Here is a 21,623-nt window from a genome sequence, read left to right as displayed (position 1 = left end):
AGGAAGTAGCCACGCTCAGCAGTCAGACCAGAGTCACGTTACAAACCAATCACAGCCGACAGATATCTTTCCCTTCTTCTGTAAATATTCAGTGCATAAAAACGGAAAAGTTGATCATGTTAGTGCAGGGCTACCCAGAGCTTTACATCTGTCCCATGGACGATAGGCCTACACACTTATAAACAGCTCCTGGAAGAAGATCAGCTCTGATTTCCACGCTGGTACCTGCAGTTATTCCACAGGCTAGTTAAAAACATGTCGGGCAGGAAATCCAAAGTGTGGGATCATTTTGAGAAGGTGAAGGACGAACCCAAGGTGATATGTAAACTCATCTTCATTGGTCAACTACAAACATGACGTATCATATGAAACATGGAAGTAGCTACATGCCCATTAGCCCACAGCGTCATTAACAGGCGGCTCGCTCAGTGTGTGACGTGCACTTGGAGATAAAATATAGGCCTATATTAATGAAGGTTCATTAGCACGGTTTTGTATTTCTCTGTAATGTAGCACAGTGTTAACAATGTTACTGATACTATTCTTTCTCACACCTTCAACTCAAGCCACCAAAATATATCATTTAATAGTTACATTAATATCGTAAACATGAGGGGGACTAGTCGACTAATGGCCCTAAATGATGACTATTAGTCGACAGGGAAAATTCTTCGGGGGCAGCCCTACTAATAAGTGTCTCATGCTATCAGAATGTTACAGTCTATAACTAAACCTCCGATTTATTCTCATTTGGCGCTCTGCCTCGCTATAATTGCGTTTTTTTACAAGCCCATAAACATCCCAAACATGGATAATAAGAGGAAAGTAAGAAAATGTAGGAAATATACACCACCACACATTTAAAGTGGGTCATAAGTGATGATAGAGAGGGATTACTTCTGTTTGAGTCTGAAATTCTGCATAGTATGTCTTTAAACGAGCTGCCGCATAAAAACTTGAATTTTTAAAAAAAGGAGAATATGTGTCTCTCTTTAAAAGGACATGGACACAACAACTATTCAACAGGTCATAGTTAGGAATTCTTTCTAACAGACTTCACTCAGGTGAGTCATCATCTCTTGCTGTTTCATAAATGTATTATGCTGTAACAGGTGGTGCCGAGCATTCGCTGGAAACGCTGATGAATGATGATGTTTTATGTTGAATTACACCTAGCCGACACATCATTAATGGACAGTGGAAGGATGAAGGTCTGGAAAAACAAACAGTGTTGCAATGAGGGAGTTCACAAAAGACAAACAATGACACACATGCTACAACGTGCTGGCTCTCTCATCACCATAGATACCTTTCACAGGGAAAGTGAAATGAGGAAATTAAACCAATGAATTACAAGGAGGAAATGAACAGCAGCTGTTTAACAGGATACTTGCACAGCTTGAAAAACAGATACCTTTTCCTGGAGCTCTACGTACTTGGTCGGAAATACAAAATACACACATTAAAAAAAATGCAGTACCTTTTTTTCAATTTCATTGAAGAGTTTTGACTTAACTAGTGTTGGGCTCATTACTCAAAAAACAAAGAGTACTATAATAACTTCACATATCACTTCCTGCTACAATAATACATTACACTCTCCTGTTGCCTGTGACCAGTATTTTCTCGAGGATCTGTCTGACACACGGAGAGTCAATCGTGGAGGTAGGCAACATTTCATCCACCACATACTCAGTCTTGTCTTCTTGTAGCCCACAGCTGTCCATGATTAAAATCCACTTTTTGTTGTTTAGCCAGTGTAGCGCTACAACCATCCTTTGCAGCCCCAGAGGTGTATTTCCACAAGCTGCAAGTTGTTGTGCTGTCAGTCATAGTAGCTTTTCCCGGAAGTTTGAACTCATGTTTTCGCAGTGGAAAAACTCTTAAGCCCTGTTTCCACCCAACACTTTAGGTATGGTACCTTTGGAACCAAAATTAACCCTTCAGACATGGTACCTAGACCCTCGCGTTTCCACGGCAAACAGTACTCTTAAATGTGGGCGGGGTTGTTGTCACTCACTGCTCCGTCCACACTATATTTCCTCATCAGGACAGTCTGAACCTCGTTTATGGTCCGTAGAACAGGTTAGCATGTTGACATTTTCAGAACAAAATAGAACAGGCTGGAGTGAGAGTCTCTCTTTAAAAATAGCAGGTTCTTCATTTAGTCCTTCTCAGGCAAGCGCAGGTGTATAGTGTTGCCGGAGCCCACAAGAACGAAGCTCCGCGACACTTTTCTTTCTTCAAGTGAGGATTAGATTGTATTCAACTCCATAATTCCTACCCCTAACTGGAACAACGATGTCCTTGTCATCTTTTTTCCCAACAAAATCAAAAGTAATAGGAATGTTTCCAGCTGCTGAATGTAAAGGCCCTGACACGCCAAGCCGACGGTTGGCCGTCGGTCGAAGTCGGGCCGCCCTAGTTTTTGCGGTGTGTCCCGCACCGTCGGCACCTCACCGGCTTTTCAGCCGATTGAGCATGTTGAATCGGCAGCGGAGCTTGTCGGTGAGACAGATCACTCTGATTGGCTGTTCAGGTTTTATTCCCTCGCCTCACTGTAGCGAGTGAATCTGCCTGTAGTGAAACCAGGGCTAACCGGTGCTTCCTCCTCAGGCTCCACTTGACTTAGCTGCCTGACAAACCCGCTGCTTCTTCACACTTTAACCTGAATAACAAGCCGGAGCTAGCTGGGGGTGGCTAGTGGAGCGTTAGCCGCAGCATGACCGGAGGGAAGCACAGCCAGTTAGCCTCCGCTAGTCTCTGAGCTAGCCCCAGCTCTCTGTTTGGATCCAACTGGAGCACCGAGCCCTGGTTTGTTATTCAGGTTAAAATGGGAAAAAGCAGCGGGTTTATCAGGCAGCTGAGTAAAGTGGAGCCTGCAGAGGAAACACTGAGACCATCTGAATGTAATAGTCCGTGGAGGTGCTGCGGTGCTCAGCTGCACAGATAGGAAACCCCTCGGCTGACAGGATGTACCACTCTCTCACTACTACTTTGTTTATCTCATGCATTCCTCTGACTTCCGGTTTCCCTTTTTGCATTATTTCCTCTCATGCAAGTGCAGAACACACGTGCTACTTGGCCGTCGGATGTAGTCTTTGTAGTGTATTCAAATGCAACTGACACAGGGCGACGTGAGGCGACTGAGACAACGCAACAGTTGGCTTTCGTTGCCGCTAGTTCTTTGATGTCAGTTTGGTGTGTGAAGCTCACTACATCAAGGCAGTTATATTTCACCAAATACCTAATACCTGTGCTCTCAGAGCAGAAAGACATCCATTGGGAATGATTTTCATGATGATACAGGACATAAAGCATTAAGATACCAAGCTAACTGTTTTACTTAACAGTCTAGTATGCTGTAGTGTATAATAGTGGCGTACCCTGTGAGGTCCGTGTAGCATTTGCTTAGTCTACAATACACTTCACATTTATTACAGCTGGTTATCTAGGTGATTAAAATTGAATTATAAATCCTGCAGCATGACTCCACTGTGTCTGTGTTTAACAACTTACAACATGAAATCCTGTTCCCAGCAGGGCTGGTCCCCCCGCACTGTGATCGTTGTGCTCTTGACATTCTGCACCTTCAGCGTCACGTAGGTGTTGAACTTATCTGCAACAAAGGAAAAGGGAGATTACACTGTAGTTTAAATTATAGTGAGGAAGTAGCAATACATTGAGAGCATATAGAGGGGCTACATTTGGGAGAGAATTATGTAAGACTGTAAGAAAAAAAGAGTAAATGTGCAGCAGAGAACATAGAGAGTATTGGTACAGTGATCACATATCTTTTAGGAGACCTGAGCCAAAATACATACTCTCAAGTAGGGCTAACCAGGCCAGTTCGACTTTGGCTTTGTGTGGTTGAAAAAGACATCACAAGCTTGAGTGAGAGTGAAAGCAGATAAGTCACCTCCCCCCAACTATGCCAAGCCAGACCAGGCCAGGCCAGCAAACTGACCCTGTTAATCTCCACAGAGAGCCAACCCCATGCAACAGATACAAGTACAGGATCCAACTGCCTGGTATATGTCTCCTGCGTCTGTGAATTACAGCTTCCTGTGAAATAACCGCCCTCTAAATGATCAGTATGTAACAGAGAGGGGAGGTCTGCTGATAATGTAATGGAGTGGAAGTCACTCCTGACCTGTTACTGCTGCAGAAAAGGTCCCTGTCAGCCCTGATACCATCAAGACTGAAACTGAAATTCAGTCAGGTCAAAGGTGAAGGCAGCCTTTACATACTGAGCCTAAACATGACAGCTGCTTATATCTGATTGCTGCTGTAACCCTGTTGGTTTTGGAAACTGGCAGTTAAGACACAGTCAAGGGCCAATCCATCAGTCCGTGCAGACAACTTTCACACCGAGTGATGTCCGTCAGCCTCCTCTTGGCCAGTCGTGCTGGTCAGCAGAGCCACAACAACCGTCTGCACCAGCTGTCAGCGCAGGGCGGGGTGAGGGCCGAGGGAGGTGGGGAGGGGATTAGATGGCCCGTGACACGGCCACCACTTTTCATTTGCCACAGCAGGGCAAGGAAGCGTCAACACGTGCCTGCTGATGTGCTTAGTTTCGCTCGGGTAGATATCAGCCCTGTTCCACCGGTGGTCCTCCCTGTGACTCCCCCATTCTAGCGACATAAACCGACCCCCTACCTGGGCACAAGAGCAGCTGGAGGAGCTGGAGGATCGGCTTGGATTGAAATGCTGATCATGACTTTGGGTTGTAGTACTGACTGAGATGGGCAATATGGATTACATTATTATTACATTAAACTCTAAAGAATTTTAATTGTAGGTGAAATAAACACATGGGGTCATCTGTGTTTAGCTGATCCACTGAATTAAATACCTGGCATATCAAGATACTTCATTACACTGCAGTACTGCTGACTGGTGTGCAACATTGCTCACGGTGGCCTAATACATCCAGAGATATTAAAGGTACAGCGACCTTGGCACTGTATCAGTTAAGTCAAATGCACCTCCACTGATAAGACTTCTGCATAAACAGCGCAGACTGTTTGTGCAGAAATGCTTTAAATATTAAGGTTTTAGCAAAAATGCATGTGTCTGATAAGTACTGAACATAAACCTGGATAAATAAGACTTGCATTATACTGCATGCGTTGTGTAAGAGTTTGTAAACAGCGGTTTTGCTGTTGTTTTTTGGATTCTTCAGTCACCGTGAGGGCAAGATAACGGGGTTTGCTTTACAAATTCAATGGAACACAGGGTGAGTAACTGATATATAAACGATCTAATGTAGCTCATATACTGTTAACAAAGTATATCACCATATTGGCCAGCCCTAAATACAGCTCATGATATTTTAAAAGGTATTTGTTTTTTTACAGTGTTCAATTATATTGCTGCACAGATTTGGACTTCCAAGATATCACAGTGAGTAAAATTCACTAGGACTGCAATGAATGAATTATTTTAACTATCAATACATTTGGAAGAAAAAGATTTCTGCACACTTACATCTATGCAGTGTGCGTCGGTACAATAGACAAGAAAGGATGTGAGGTTATGAGAATTTGCTGCAACTCTTTGTCTTATGTGATAGTAAACTGAATATTTTGGGGTTTTGGACTGTCTAATAAATCAAGCAATTGAAAGACATCTTTTTAGACTTGTTTTTAATTCTCTCTGTGATTTTATAGACCAACAAGAAAGGAGAGCAGAGAATATACCTGCACACCAATGCAAGTGGGCTGGACAGCCACAAAAGGTCCACAGGCTGAGATCAATGCAAAAAATAGTTGATTCATTTCAGACATCTGTGCGCAAAAAGAAGGGTGCTCAAAGTGCAAATAATAATAATTTTAAAAAAGAGAATAAAATTGTATTTTTGGCAATTTTTTTGTGCACAGATGTCTTAAACATTTGACTATTTTTTGCACTGATCTCAGCCTGTGGACCTTTTTTTGTGGCTCTCCAGTTGTGCAGGTATCTCCTCTGCTGTCCTTTCTTGTTGGCCTTTAAAATGACAGAGAATTTTAAAAAATCCAAAAAGAGGTCTTCTCATTGCTTAATTTATCAGACCAAAAGACCAAGACTCCAAAATATTCAGTTTACTATTACAAAACAAAAGTAAAAGAAAGGCAGCAAATACTCACAACTGAAAAGCTGCAACTTATTTTTTTTCCTTTGTTTAATTGCTCTGCGATCACAATGGCTGACGAATTCTCTGGTGATAGACTAAAAAAAAGTCTGTCAAATAATCATTTCAGCTCTAAAAATTTAGTAACAAAGTCCTTCAAATACACGATATAATAAAATATACCTAACAAAATTAATAAAACAAATGAAAACCAAAATGTAACACAATCTATAGAAACATGGGTTAGATGCACTTAACTTGAAATTTCAGCATAGAATACCCAAAATATGTAAATGTGTAATATGTATGTTTAAAGCTGCAATTATTGTGACTCCAAAAGGGCAAACCCTGAGAGCTGGACCCAGCACACACACACAGTAAAGTAGGCTACACACACACACACACACACACACACACACACACACTCCTCGTTTGGTCTGGGAAATAAAAGCAAAGCATCAGCTGTTCCTTTGTAGACTGATCACCTGACCGCACTAAACAAAGATTTTCCTTGTTACCCCAGTAACATACTGAAACATTTACTCTGCACATGGCCTTTACGGCAGCAGCCAGATAAGCAAATGCAACTCTTGACACACATGAAACAATAAACAGTTGACACAGGTGGATTCTTACAACGTAAAGATTAAATTAGGCGAAAAGACAAAAAGCTGGACTGAAAGCACCCCCACTGATCCATGTGAGGTCACACTGTCCATCCTACAAGCACCACGAGTGAAAGGAGAAAGACCTAATTAGTGTCTCGAGAGGACAGTCGGACAAAACACAGGCGTTATGACAAAAGGAGCCTGGGGGATGCTCAAGCCTTTCCCTAATTAGATAGTCCATGCCTTGTGCCACATTTGGGCCGGCTCCCATGGATAGATGAGATGAGATAAGGGAAGAGGATGTATGGATTAGATAAGAGCCACTTAGTGGCTGTGAGACCTTTGCAGTAGGTGCTGTCCACAATATGGCTGATACAATCTGCACTGTTGAGAAAGCAGCGGTAACTGTCCGGAAAAACACTTTTATAAACTTTTATTTATTAATTTATCTTTATATTTACCAATATTATAAAAATCACCTCAACACATAAGAGAAGCACAAACATTTTTGGGGATTATCCCTTGAATTTAACTTTGTAAAGCTTTGTGATAGAGGTCATATTATCAGAAGGTCAGTAACAGTACACGTAAAACTATAAAAAGCATTTCAGCAGAAAATACGTGTGAATGCTGAAAGGTAAAATGAAGTAAAAAAGTAACAAAACATATATATATTATACATATATTTTTTTCTTGTTGAACATTTTTCAAAAGCATAAATGGTTATAAAGAGCTGAACTTTTCGATTTTTGAGTGATTTCTGTAGCTGAAAGTGTGCAGAAGTACTTCAAAAACAGGAAAAAATGAAAAAGATTTTAATCGTAATAGTGTAAATGCTGAATCAGCAACCGCACACTATTAGTCACTTGAGCAATATTTTACACACAGCTGGGGCTGGGCGATACGGACATAAATTCACATCTCAGTATTTTCAGGCTGACTGACGATACACGATATATATCTCGGTATTTTCTACAAAATGGGCTACATGTATTCAGTTGCAAGTCAAAGCCACATTTGAGATGTTACTAGCACTTTTATAAAAACAGACTGTGATCAAAATAAAATGCAAAGATGGATTGTTTCCCTGCTTACGTTAACTTTTTGCACACAGCACTGGAGATACAGAATTATGGAACTGTTTTTGTCAACGTTTGTTTCCCCAGTTTTGTACAATAAATTATTGTTTAAACTTTCAACGAGTTTCTTTTGGAGTGCGTGACACAAGTGTGTTTTGAAAACGGCCGCGGACTGTCACCTGCTCAACGCATCAGTACCTTCGGATGCCGTGACAGTAATAGCCAATAATGTCAAAATATCATTTACAGACTGATTTAACAGACGATCACTGCTGCCCAACCCGCAGGTCCATTTGCGGGTTACGGGTCGACCCGCACATCACTACTCAGCTCAGTCTATAAGGCTGTACACAACAGTAAGGCTATAGACATTATATTCTATTCAGGCCGGCAGAACCCGCAGCGTATCAGCTCTACAGTGCACGGCACTGCTGATTAACCATTTTATTGCAGCAAAGAGTGTCTGCCAGCAACCAAATACTTGTAGAGGCTTCCTACAACTTGTTTCAACGGTTCCGATTTAATCAGAAGACAAATTAAACAGGATGACTAGCCAATGTGAAAATCAAAAGAAAGCACAGAATAATGTACTGAAGGAGACTGTTGTGCCGTCACATTTTTTTGTGGTTTGAGAGCAAAGATCCGGTCACCGCTGTGCAAAACTCCGCAATACAATTAGGTCCGACCCTATGCACATACACAAACACACACAATAAAACCACATAAATTAAGCCTCTACCTCCTCTGATCTGAGGTCAAAGTTAGTTTGTGAGACCTTCCTTGGTACGAGAAGAACTGATTCTTCTCTATGTTCAAATGCATGACAACACACACTTCTCTATTCTCTCCATTACACACTGCACACACACACACATACACAGTGACACAGTGAAAGCACACACTGTGCGATGATGCAGGCTACTTGTCCTGTTCATGTACTAACTTCCTGTGAACCATCCACTCACCCCTGAGCCCTCAGTCGAGCATCTTCATCCATTATTGACTGATGATGAGTTTTTCAATAAATTAGTCAAGGAAACGCAGGCGGTTGGAAGGCTGACATTTCAAATTCAGACCACTCATCAATATTGCATGCAACAGAAGACATCAACCTATCGGAGGACTTCTCTACCACTGTTGGGACCACCTCATGAGAAGTGTCTCCATCTTCAGAAAAGTGGACTGAACATAATGTCAACCATGTAAAACAAGGGCTTGTTATTTGGGAGATGAAATCTAAATTCTGATAGACAGAAAATGTGCGCTCAGAGACTGAACACACACAGCCCTTATCAATCCTCTGTTTCCTGTAGCAATCAGTGGAAAGTCCGACAGCTAGCCAGCAGCCCATCCAAGGGCACCTTCAGTTCTACAAATACAGCATTCCCCAGAAACAACTTCTTATGACAAGGTTTCAGAGTGAGGCGTCAAAGCTCTTCATCTGAAGGCGTGGTGAAAGCACAGCGCAAACACACATCCCAGACCAGCCTTATGTAAACTTTGAGGGCTCTTCCAATAAATCACACGTCTCCCTGTGCAGAGCAGGTCCGGTTATCATGAGCAGAGAGGAGTAATAACCACATCATGTTCAGTAATTCATTCCTTAAACCTGAATAAACAGACAAAAAGACAGTTCCTGACCAGGCCTGCCTCCAGACTTAATGTGGCCTAAGAATGATAAAAAACTGGAGAACAAAAACGTGGAAGTGGGTAAAAGAGAAAAAAAACGTCTGACTGTGCAAGTGCAAAAGTGCTAAAATCACTTTGTACAACTAGACAAAAACAACTTCATAGTAAATTAAAAACATATTCCAGTTCATACCCAATATATTCATAAAACTTTTGTCTTCTGAATTTCCAGAAGAGTTTTCTTTACTTCAGCTCGCAACAAAAAAGACAATCAAATCTTTATATAATAAAATTCAGCATTGGGGTAATGTGATCCTTTTTCCTTGTTTTAATCAAAACGCTGGCTGCAGCATTCTGGACTAATTGTAGTTTTCTTATTTACGTAGTTCGGTGAAAAGGGAATTGCAGTTGTGTAAACAGCTGGTAACAAAAGTGCGAGTGAGTATTTCGGCATCTTTCTGGGTTAAAAAAGGCCTGTTCTGTCATGAGAATGTTACATTCTGCAAAATTCACACCCAAACATCTACAACCCAAAATGATTATGGCTGTATCCAACTCAGAATTAGCCAATGTGGAGAATCTGGAGTCAGAAAAGTCAAATCAGATCAGGTTGCTCGATATGAATATTTGAGTCCTTTTATTTTACATAAAGAGTCCAGAGTTTTAACAGAGTTAAGCAGGAATTTTAGCACGACGTATAAGTGAACTAATGAGGGATTGGATTCCAACACTAGAAATCAAACAAAAACCAGCAACTGTATTTGTGAGCTCAAAATTCACCACCTCTACACAGAAGGCAGAAGATATCGTTATCGTGGAGCCTGGCTGGGCAAAGACTCTCTTCCCCCCAGGCAGATGCCTGTACCGAAGAGCAGCGAGAAAGTGAGGAGCACTCAATCTGCAGCTAAACCGCAAAAAAAAAAAAATATATATAAATAAATAAAAAAAGACTGCTCGACTTCAAAGAAGTCTCTGACTGATGATTCAAATCTTCCACTTTCAGGGAGCAGCCCCAGAAATTAGATATCCACGACCAAATCTGACTGCAGATTTTGCTCATTTCCACACTAAGAACAACAACCATAAACTGACAACGCGAGTATATTATGATGTAAGAGTGCCAGCCTTAAGTCATTTATCATTTCTGAAAAATGGCCTCTAAAAAGCCACTGCAACAAGGCAGCCTCATACACACAGTGCTCATTTCACTCTACTCTACCAAAGCCTGTGCAAAACAAAGACATACTTGAGCTAATTTACTGCATGAACGTAACCTTTGGTGCTCTCAATCACACACAGGAGTGTGCTCAACAAATCCGTCTTTGCCCTCTAGCCAAAAAAAAAAAAAAAGTGACTGATGTTTACATTTCGCCTCAGGGAGACGACGGGCTTAACTGAATTTCCCTGATGTTTACTCTGGGACAGGTGTCACATGTGGTGTGGCCACACAGAAGGGAGGGAGGGGAGGGCCGAGACAGACAGAGCAGCCCAGCACAGGCTGTGAAACTAATATCTCAGTGCAACAGAGCTGTGACACAATGTAGACGTTTTCCCACGTGTGACGGGACTAAGGAAAATACACGCTGAACTAATGTAGAGACCTGCTGGCTAATTAACTTTAGCAATTATCCTCAGCGAACACGGGGTCAGGCTGGGACTCAGAACAAGAGTAAAATGTCACAGGCAGATCCAAAGCCGTGGTGACTTTCTGTCTATGCTGCCGCTTGCTCTTGACAGAAATGTCACAGGGCTTAAAGGCAGGCGTTAGGCTGGACACTAGAGGGATTTGCTTAGGTGGGGAGCGTGGGGATTTGGACTTAGCGGCCACCGATCTAAGCTCACCTGTGCGCGGCCTGGCATGGAAGGACACTGGATTACGTAATACAGAATCAACTCTAGCGTTCAGTGACTTGCCAGAATCTGACTGATTAACCTACATGAGCAAATGAGTGCATGTGGCATATTTCCAAAAAGAATAACAACAAGACAACAAGGACAATAAAGTCCCAATGTCCTAAAACAAGTACTTCCTAATTAACAGCGTCTTATCTTGCTACTGCTGCTAAAATTGGTCAAATTTGTTGCCATATCAAAATACAAACATTATTAATCATAAATAGACAAGTTTCAACCAAAAAATCTGATCAGCTTTTAGACATCGTCCATGTTTGTGTCGGGATCGGCTGCAGACTGACTTGGCAGAGATGGCCGCCATCTTGTTTTTACATGGATTAGTGCATTGTGAAAATTATCCTTCCACATGTTCCGCAATGGAAACCTTGTTCTAACTTTTACTTCCTCTAGAAAGTCAAGAGTGATCATCTTCTCAGCGCTCTGCCAGGGCCACTAGATGGGACAAACAAGTATCCACGAATGAGGTCAAGTAGACCTAAAATGTGATGTCTTCATATGAGGACGCAGGGTCTCAGGAGGATATTGGAAATGGCTGCGTTATTGGAGGGTTGCTGGGTAAATTTCCATCCAGTTCAGCAGTGGATAAGTATATTATGTCATTGAAACTACATGTCTTGAAACAATATTAACAATCCCACACGGGCCTGAAGAATATGCTCCGAACTCCCAAGAACTTAGAACATGTTCTGCAGCTATACAGCTCCCTTTCCCCCAGTTCAATGAGGACTGAGACAGCGCTCATGTTAAAAATGTCAACTATTTGAACAATGGGAGAGTGTGTCACCAGACCTGAGAAATGTTCATTAAAAGTAAAAGGTATGTGCTCACCTGGAGGTCCTTGGAGCTTGGCTTTTTTCACTGTAACACAAACAAAACAAAAACAATGATCAGGCAAGTTGGAAACAGATCCAAGTCAGCTACTGAAAGACAATGAAAGAAAAAGAATCAGTGAAGTTGTTGAGGTTACTGATGAACCAGTGAGGAAAAACAAGTCAGAAATGTAAACATATCTCGGCATGAGTAATGGAAAATGGACAGGATCTCGTGTTATTGAAGCCTGACTGATTCATTTATATGCAGACAAGCCGTGAGTCGATGACTCGTGACGCTTGAATCACACAAACACACCAACGGCATCACGATGTTGTTGACCACAAAAGCAGGAACACATAGTATGACGCGCAATCAAAACGGATGAGCTATTTGTTTTGATGGGCAATGTTTTGGTCTAGTACTTCATGTGTCTGATTAGGTGGCTTTATAACCACCACTTATTATATCATCATGTCAAGTGCTCCATGAACAATAATAAACCTTATTCATGTAGCACCTTTCAAATCACAAAGTGCTGTACAATCAAACTAAACACATTAAAAAAAAAAAACAAGGAGAATAAAACAAATAACATGTCATAAAATCTCACCAAAGTAAAAGATAAAGCAAGGAAGGCCAAAACTAATATCAACATAATATTTGTGAAATAAAATCAATGAGAGAGCAATAAAATAAATAGACGGCTCAGATAAAGTCAGGATATGCTTTCTGATAGAAGTACGTTTTAAGTAGACTTAAACAAAGCCAGTGCCTCAGACAGCCTTATATCCTCGGGCAGGTCGTTCCAGAGCCTTGGGGCCCTGACTGCAAAAGCTCTGTCCCTTTTAGTCTTCAGCTGGGACTCTAAAATGAGCAGACCTCTGCCCGAGTATCTAAAATTACGCAGAGGTTCATAAGAGACTAACATGTCTGAAATGTAATCTGGAGATAGGTCATGGGGAGCCTTAAAAGTAAACAATAAGATTTGCCAATGTAGAGAGGCTAAAACTGGTGTGATGTGGTCGTGGTTCTTGGTTTTGGTTAAAAGCCATGCGGCTAACTTTTGAACAATCTGAAGAAATTGCAAGGTTTTTCATGAAAAACTAATTTTAAAGCTACAGTTGGTAACTTTTATAAAAAATAACTTTTTCTCATGTTTTCTGAAACTGTCATTACATCCACACAGTTGTACGGGAGACACATAATTCATAAAAAAAAATCATGCTCCTCCTTCTCTTCGTAGTGCTTCTCATGGTATTTGCAAGAATCTACTGCTGCTGAAGGAAAACAACCAATCAGAGCTCAGGAACCTCTAACATAGCTGTCAAATTTGTCAAACACTACTGGTGAACTGCAGCCAAACAAAGCAGTGCTGGTCAAATATGAACCAAGATTCTGTTACTGCATTGCATATTTCTAGTCTAATTTTTTTTTCAGCAACATATTTCAGTGTACTGTTTAGCTGTAAATTGAGAAACATTGCTTCAGCAGGTGGGCGGTGCTTGGTTTTGGCTAGGGGTGTGCAATTAATCGAACATTAATCAAAACTGACATTCAGAACCTCTAACTCAGGCATGTCCAAAGTCTGGCGCGGGGGCCAATTGTGGCCCGCAGACCAATTTTAATCGGCCCTCAGCTTGACTTTCAAAATATACCATATGTGGACCTTTAGACACTAATGGTTAATCGAGCAAGATCACTTGGCATTTTTACCCTTCACCTCACAATGCCAGGACTATCATACACTACATTGTAGACAGGCATCAAGTAGTAATAGTTCATTAAAAGATAGAAATGGTTGTTTTTGTCTCACTTTAAAAAAGAAAAAACACCTTTGATGCGAGAATCAGTTGGCCCCCAGGTGTTTTCACATTGTTTTATCTGGCCCGCATTCAAAAAAGTTTGGACACCCCTGCTCTAACTGATGTAATCTTGCCCATGTCGGTAATTTCGCTCTTTTTTTAAATTCTGTTAACACTTTCCCAACTGTGTGTGTTCATGTACTGTCCCCGTGTAGTCACGTGACACCGCCCCATCCAGTCCACGACATGGAAGCAGAACTCTGATTTGAGGTCATATCACCAAGCCCTAGTTTTGGCTTGACTGCTTTCAACCTGGCAGCCGGGTCATGCGCTTTCTCATTTTACAGCTAAACAGTACATTAAAATAAGTTTCTAAAAACATTTGAGGTGAGAAATAAGCAATGCAGCAACAGAATCTGGATTCATATTTGATCAGTGCTGCTTAGTTTGACAGCACAATTCACAAGCAGAAACTGACTTGATTTGACAGCTACGTTAGAGACTCCTCAGCTCTGATTGGTTGTATTGGAAATTCTTGCATATGCCATTAGGAGCACTACAACGAGGCAGATGAGCATTTTTTTGTCTCACACATTGTGTCAGTCTCATGTACTAATGTGTGGATATTGTGATAGTTTTATGACAAAAAGTTATTTAAATTACCAACTTGAGTTTTAATTAATTCTCCTGATACACATTCTGTTCTTATACGAATGCAACTCATCAAGAAAACTCGCTGACATTGGATCAATAATCCTAAAATCAACCAAAAAAAAACACATATGACAGCTCAGGTATGCTTAAAAAACAAACAGAAAAACTTTAAATGATAATCTGTGTGCTGGAGTATTTGCACTGATTAAGAGCTTTTCGATTATGCAAGTGGAAAATAATATACCAGAGACTGACACCCACCTTTTATCAAAGCTGACAGGCAATTTTTATTTGATTTCAGAGCACAAACTTTAATATAATCAAGAAGCATAAGCATGGACAGCTGTTATCAAAAAATACAACAGCTGGTAAACAACACACAAAAAACAATGGCAAAAGTGGGCCAGGGCAGATGGGTATTAGTAGAACAAAAAAAAGTAAAAAGTCTGGAAACAGCAGAGATTTCAAAACGTCAAAGAACTATTTCACGGGTAAATATGCTGGTGTATTTTGGTTTATTTTTAGACTTAGAATCTTTAGCCCCTTGATGCATCCATACAATAACGTTTATGGGATTGTGAAGCGCTTTGCAGGGGATTAATTGTGATTGCTGTGGCAGGGTTATGTGTTCAGGCATATAAACTACTAAAGCTTTGGAGCCTGAGATGGCAGATGGGCAGGACAGGATGATACGAGCACAAATGAAGCTTTCATATTTTCATGTAACAGCCCTTGTCTTCTCTCTGTGCACATTAAAACGACTATGCAGGAGAGAGACATATTTATTTGTTTTCCATTCTGTCTATAACATCCGTCTTGATTATATGAATAAAACCACAACACACAACAGTGATTCCCCAGTACACTTTTAGCCACAAAAATTGAGGACTACAACTCTGGGTTTTTTCCAGTGTTGTCTTTTAGGATAACGGTGGGAATAAAAGGAACTTCGTTATCACAAAGGAGGGGAAAAAGAAAAACCCTAGCTTGCCACTTCCTCTGAAGTGTTTCCTGTCTTGTACATACCTCTGTGTGAAGCGGAAAGGGAGCAGTGGAAATGTGGAGAGAAACCAGCAGTGTGAATTTTTTTTTTTTTTTTTGGCTTTCCACTAACGCTTTTCAGCCATGTGTTCAACTCTTTGTCACTGGGGCAAATGAGCTGGCACAGTGGCCTTATGTCCTAAATTACATGATGTTATTTCAGGCTGTGGTACACAGAGCAGAGGGCAATAAACCAGGGGGCCATTATGATGGAAACTGATGCTTATCATCTTCTGTCCTGGGCCCTCCGTGGCTTTAGAGGCCATTTAGCTCACTGTTTGGCAGGGCTAGTTGAACAGTTACCTTATCGACCTATTGCTTTTTCTTTTCCCAACATGCCTCTTTTCTTCTGAACATGCCTGCAACTTGATTCAAATATATTTAATTAGGCACAGGTTTTGGTCAGTTGACTTTTGGGCACTCCTTGGTGGTTCAGCTTTAGACATGCAGTGAGTGACATAAAGTCATAAATAGACCTTAAAACAAAAACAAAAAACCTATATGGGCAAAAAATTCACCCCGCAAGCCTCCACTAAAGACATTTTAACACATCACAGAAGGAAAGCACACATGATTTAAGAGTAACGTCAGTATTTGTCACCCTGGACCCTATTTTCCTGTGTTTTCGTGTCTAAGTGTGTAAGGGAACAAATTTTATTTTAAATTGGTCCAATACTGAGTGACGCACTGTCAATTTACGTCAACTAATAAGCTCCTGTTGTCGCTGACAGGTTCAGATTGTCATGATAACAGAGAGACCTTTTCGTTAAAGAGTAAGATCTTTTTTGTTCAACCAGAAACGGCCCTAAAATCACTATTAAAAAACCCACCAGACTCCATTTAAATAAACAGTCACTTTAGGGTGTAAAGAGCCTGCATAGATTCACATCTAACTGCTGAAAATAGGGGTTTATTTCAACCAAACCAGAGTTAAGAAATGTTTGAGCAGTTGCAAGACAACCCAAGTCCGCTTTTGTGAGTTTGATGTTGTTTCTGTCGACTTTGAATTAAGTGTGCTTTATGATAGTAAAATTTCCAATTATATAAATGGAGTTTGGTGGCTGTTTGGTTCGGTTCAATCTAACTCAAGTTCGTTTGCCCTCTCAGTGCGGTTTGTTTGGGCAGGTGCGAACACAGCAATCACACTCAGGTGCGCAACAAAACAACCGCAACGAGACCTTCTTGAAGAGGTGGTCTCGGTCTGGTTACAAACGAACTCTGGTGCAGTTCATTTGTGGTGAGAACTTGTTCCGACCTGGATCTGAACCAACTGCAGTCACATGACACATTGTTTGGGTTAAACATGAGCATGTTACAGTCCTGGAGGATTATTAATGTGCACCTCCTCCTGTACTGCCTTAATATGCACATTCAGCACATCCAATGCATCAAAACATTGTTTTCTAGTTGGAGCCGCGCCTCGTTTTCAAACTGTATGCTTTGACTAAAATGAACAATGACAGCGACATAGTCCACGATGAGCAGCGCTAAAATCAACCTGCGTAGTTGTCCCTCCATTGTGACATTAGAAAGTGTCACATTTATCTTGCAAGTGTACTCTTCTTCAACGTTTGCTTTACTTCCTGGACTTTTCCCACATGGAAATTCTGACCAATCAAGAGCAGCTTTCTCACACAAGGCATTTGATCTGGTCCATTTGTAAATGCTGCCGTGAGAATATGAACCAACTCTAGGCAATTATACAACTTTGGAACAAAATTAGTCCCTGATTTGGATTAAAGCAAGACAACTCCAGGTCACTGCCATGACTGAGAAACTTAATTAAGATCTGTGCTATCCTCGCGTGACAAGTCAAAATGTCCACTGTGTAAAAGGCCTTTTAGATAAAACTTACTGTGGAGCCACAAAGATAATGGCATTTCGCAACCACACGGGAGTATTACAAAAAGGTCAACTTTGATTGTTTGTCTTAAAAGCTCATATTGCACAATTTGACCACAGTGTAGTAAAGATACTGAATTTGGCTGTTCCAAATAAAAGGACGTCATCAGTGAAAGGCAGAAAGCAGGAAAAGTGGGAACAGGAAGTGACACCAGGATCTACTCCTGTTGCAGGCAGTGGTGTACGTCCTCTTTGTGCTGGCAGTTGGATCTGATCAGGTGGGGCCAGTGTGAGAGGGAGACAGAGAGAGGGAGAGAGAGCAACAGATGGCCAGGGGATTACTCCCACAATCTCTAAGCGCTCTCTCTGCCTCTTTCTCCCATAATTCCACTACTCTGCTGCTCGCTGCACTCACTCTGCCTGCGGTTCTGTCACTTTTAGTCCTGCACAGTTTCTCATCCTTTTATTGAATTATTCTGTTGTAGTAACTCCTCACCTAACTCAGTCAGCTGCAGAGTCAAAGACAAACAGGCAGGCTCTGAGCAAACAGTGCTGCTGTTGTGATAACTAGTGTGCTCCTAATCCGTGGCTTGGACACTTGAAAGACTGGAGTGTGTGCCATGACAAAGAACTGCTACATCACTGTTTTCAAATGAGGAGTAAAACTAATATTGAAATATGAAAATCAGCATACAAGCGGCATGATGATGCATGAGACAAGCTCAATATCCTGTGTGGACACAGTTCAGCACGCAATAAGTCCGCAGGAGCAATGTAGAAAGCATAGAGCTCCAAGCAATGACATCTCATTTGCTGCTTTTGTCCAAAAATTAGTCGAATGCATTACTTACACCGACTTTGAGAAACACTCATGTAATGTACTGCAACGCATTTACCAGATATTTAGAAAATCTAACTGCTTTAATTGCTCAAATGTCCCAAATCCTTAAGGCCCAGACAACAAACTGACGTCGGAGAATTAGCAGTGACGAGAGGCCCCTGCGTCGGCTCACGTCACCCTGTCTTTGCCAAAAAGTTGCACACCAATCCACGGCCAACAAGCACATATGTTCTGTGCCTGCATGAGACAACATACCCCTCCATGACGGCAGACGGCAGTCATCTGTTATCGTCATTCAAAAAGTGAAACCGGAAGATCGTCTTGACGCTAGTTAGCCAGTTAGCACATTAACAACAAAACCCAATGTTAAAAGAAGAGAGCATATTTACCATGCACCAGTGAACAATAACACAAACTATCACTAAACATTTCTGCAAAAGAGCAAAAAAGTGGATAAAGAAAAACAATCTTACTTCATTTAACAAGTTTGTTTCGACATCACTCCCTCTGAACTTTAGCTCTTTGTTTACATTCCTCACTTCCGTTTCTTTTCTCATGTGCTGAGCCGAACTGCCAATCAGAGTGATTTCATTCGCTCACGGGTTCCACTGTGCTGAGACAACATGCTGAATTGGCCCAAGCGCTGCCGAGGGCCAATGGTGTGGGACACACTGTACCAACTAGGGCAACAGAAGCTCACCAATGGCCTAACTTTGACTGACGGCCAACTGTCAGCTTGGTGTGTCAGGGCCTTAACACCCTGTGGCACAGCTTGGTCAAACACGGTCTCACTCCCAACTTGTCAAATACCAACGCTTGGCTCGCAGCCCTCAGCATCAATTACTGGTGCAGCAAGGCACTCTTTAGCGGTGGTACGAGACGCACCAGGCAGCTGCATTTGTTTTTAGGCTCCGAGCAACTGCCCTAGTACGAAGAGCAAGAAAGTCAATATAAGGTGGGAGGGGCGTTGGACGTCAAACAAACTCCAGACTGTTCGTGTCCAGTGTGAACCAAAAGTCAACAGAGTTATTTAAATGGCAACATAGAGTGCTAGTATGTGTAGCTTTCTATGCAAGTGACGTACAGTACATCACGTGACCTATGTGACGTATGTCACCTGACATTACATTATGTTAACAACACTTATTTAAAACTAAACCGTGATGTTTTTTCAAGCCCTTATCATGTGCTTCTGTTGCTGAAACCTAAGGAAGTAAACCTATAAATCATGCTTTTATTGACCTACATTATACTTTAATTTTAAAAAGAGATTGTATACATTTCACAAGCAGAAACTGCACATTTTCTGTGAAAATAGGAGTGTATTTTGAGGAAGCACAAGGCATATAATGAGCGCAAATTTACACGGTTGTCCCTGAACATCCAAAACTAGTCAAGTCAGGAGTAAGAATGGATTTTTTAGTCAAGCGTCACACACCAATATTCCAGTATCAACCCTCAGGACGTTGTCCAGTCTGAGCAGATGATCATCTTTTAGCTACCTTAATCAAGGCACTTTATGACACACTGGGAGATGGACAACAAATGAAATATTGACATCAGCTCAGTCCACAACCACTTCCCTCAAAAACTTGCATAAGACCATGTGAGTCCTTAAGACTAAGACCAAACTTTACCACAAGTGCTGCCATCCTGTGTATGAGCTCTTAGCCTTCCACACTCCTCCTCTGTTTGTACTCTGTACCAATAACCACTCCCTAGTGTTAGACATTACCAAGTATCCTGTCACTAAAACGATCACGTGTCTGAATCTGTACACCTCTAATTCTGCAGCATCATGGGGTCCATGTGAGCCATGCGTCCACTCAGCCCTGCCCTGATCCACAGCAGGAGTCTCCCCCACATTTCCACTTGTAAGGGCAACCACTTATCTGTTGTGCAAAGACATCGCCATGGAGATGAGGCATCTCGACTCCCAATAAATACGCAACATTGTCAAGCTGTGCTATCAGGGGATGAGTCACAACATCAGCTAATCACACAAACCCCTGCCCAAGCAGCCTTTTCTCTGTTATCAATGCTCTGCATAACTCCTACCAGCCTACATTTGCTATAACAGTGATCAATAAATGGACAGTATAAAAGCTCTGCAGTGAAAGGCCCCATTTGGTACAATAACTCTTGATTGCCAGAGCCATTCAGCTGAACTTTTGAAAGTAAGTGAAGCCAAACAGACTCGCCTCTTGGTGACCTTTTCCCTGCCAGGAGGCTTTCTTTTGCTCAGCTTGGTGTATCGATTCCTGAATCCCTTCTGAGGCTCTTTGTTTACAGGTTTTAAAGACAAATACTTTGATTTTTTTACTTTTTTTAAAGGAGCAGACAAGTCAAAAGTGATTTTCTTTTGGATTTTATGATCCCCAAACATTAAAACACTGTCATGTTTCCTGCTCAAAGATGCCACTGATACTCACTTTTACTTTTTGTGATGAGATAGTGAAACCAGGATGATCTGAAATTGCCTATCCTTCATATTACATCACTGGAAAGATGGTCTTTACATGAAACTAGGCTGTCTATGCAGAAGAGACATGCAAAAACGTATTCAAATTGGCGCTACATGACCAGAGAAAACAGAGAAAAATGGCTATGGCATTTGCTTTTGCTCGAGAGGTAGAAAATCTGCAACCACCAGAATGCACTGCGCAGCATGGCACCAATAAATGCTCCCACTGATGGGTGACATTATGCGATCTTTGTTCATATTTGATCACTACTCCTTCGTTTCAAGGTTGAATCTCAGTTTATTCAGCCTCCAATATCACTATGCAAGAAACAGTATGGCACCCACTTCCTGTTTGAAAACTCTCTTACTACAGCCAAACAGGGCACTGAAATATGTTTCTGAAGACATTTTAGGTTGGATATAGCCCATACAGTAAGATAATCTCGGTTTGTATTTAATCAGCACTGCCTAGTTTTGCCTTTTGATCCGTGTTCAGTCTGAATTTAAGAGAGAGAACGGCGGCTTTCTCTCTTGATCCACTTCTCTTTGTGTCTATGGTGGCAGCATGGGTGATGGGGAATAGGAAAATGTGGAAGTACAATCTGTAGTTCAAGCAACAGCCCAGGAGCCAACTCAAAACTGAGAGATGAGCTGGGAGATCTGGACGCTGGTACGAGGGAGAGAAGTTTACCACAACTCATGTGAACACACTATCCATATTGATAAATAATTAGACAATGAAAATAATCGTTAGTTGCAGCCCTACTACAGAGGAGGCATAACCTCCTTTGCTTTGTACACAGAACCAAACAACAGTGGCATCA

The 21,623-nt window shown here is 41.5% G+C and overlaps 1 protein-coding gene across 2 annotated transcripts in view; it reads right to left on the bottom strand.

Annotated features, from left to right (window-relative positions):
- Nucleotides 1-21,623, bottom strand: part of LOC125905893 (protein unc-13 homolog B-like) — a 91,786-nt gene that overhangs the window by 66,294 nt on the left and 3,869 nt on the right. For both annotated transcript variants that reach the window (XM_049604180.1, XM_049604181.1), the window contains exons 2-3: nt 12,171-12,200; nt 3,520-3,619 (exon numbers count right to left, since the gene is read on the bottom strand). In XM_049604180.1, coding sequence (XP_049460137.1) covers nt 3,520-3,619; nt 12,171-12,200 — 130 coding nt within the window. The remainder of the gene's footprint in view (nt 1-3,519; nt 3,620-12,170; nt 12,201-21,623) is intronic.

This window comes from Epinephelus fuscoguttatus, linkage group LG18 (genome assembly GCF_011397635.1).
Source record: "Epinephelus fuscoguttatus linkage group LG18, E.fuscoguttatus.final_Chr_v1".
NCBI lineage: Eukaryota > Metazoa > Chordata > Actinopteri > Perciformes > Serranidae > Epinephelus > Epinephelus fuscoguttatus.
The sequence above is the reverse complement of the archived record's forward strand: the minus strand, read 5'-3'. Positions and strand labels throughout refer to the sequence as shown.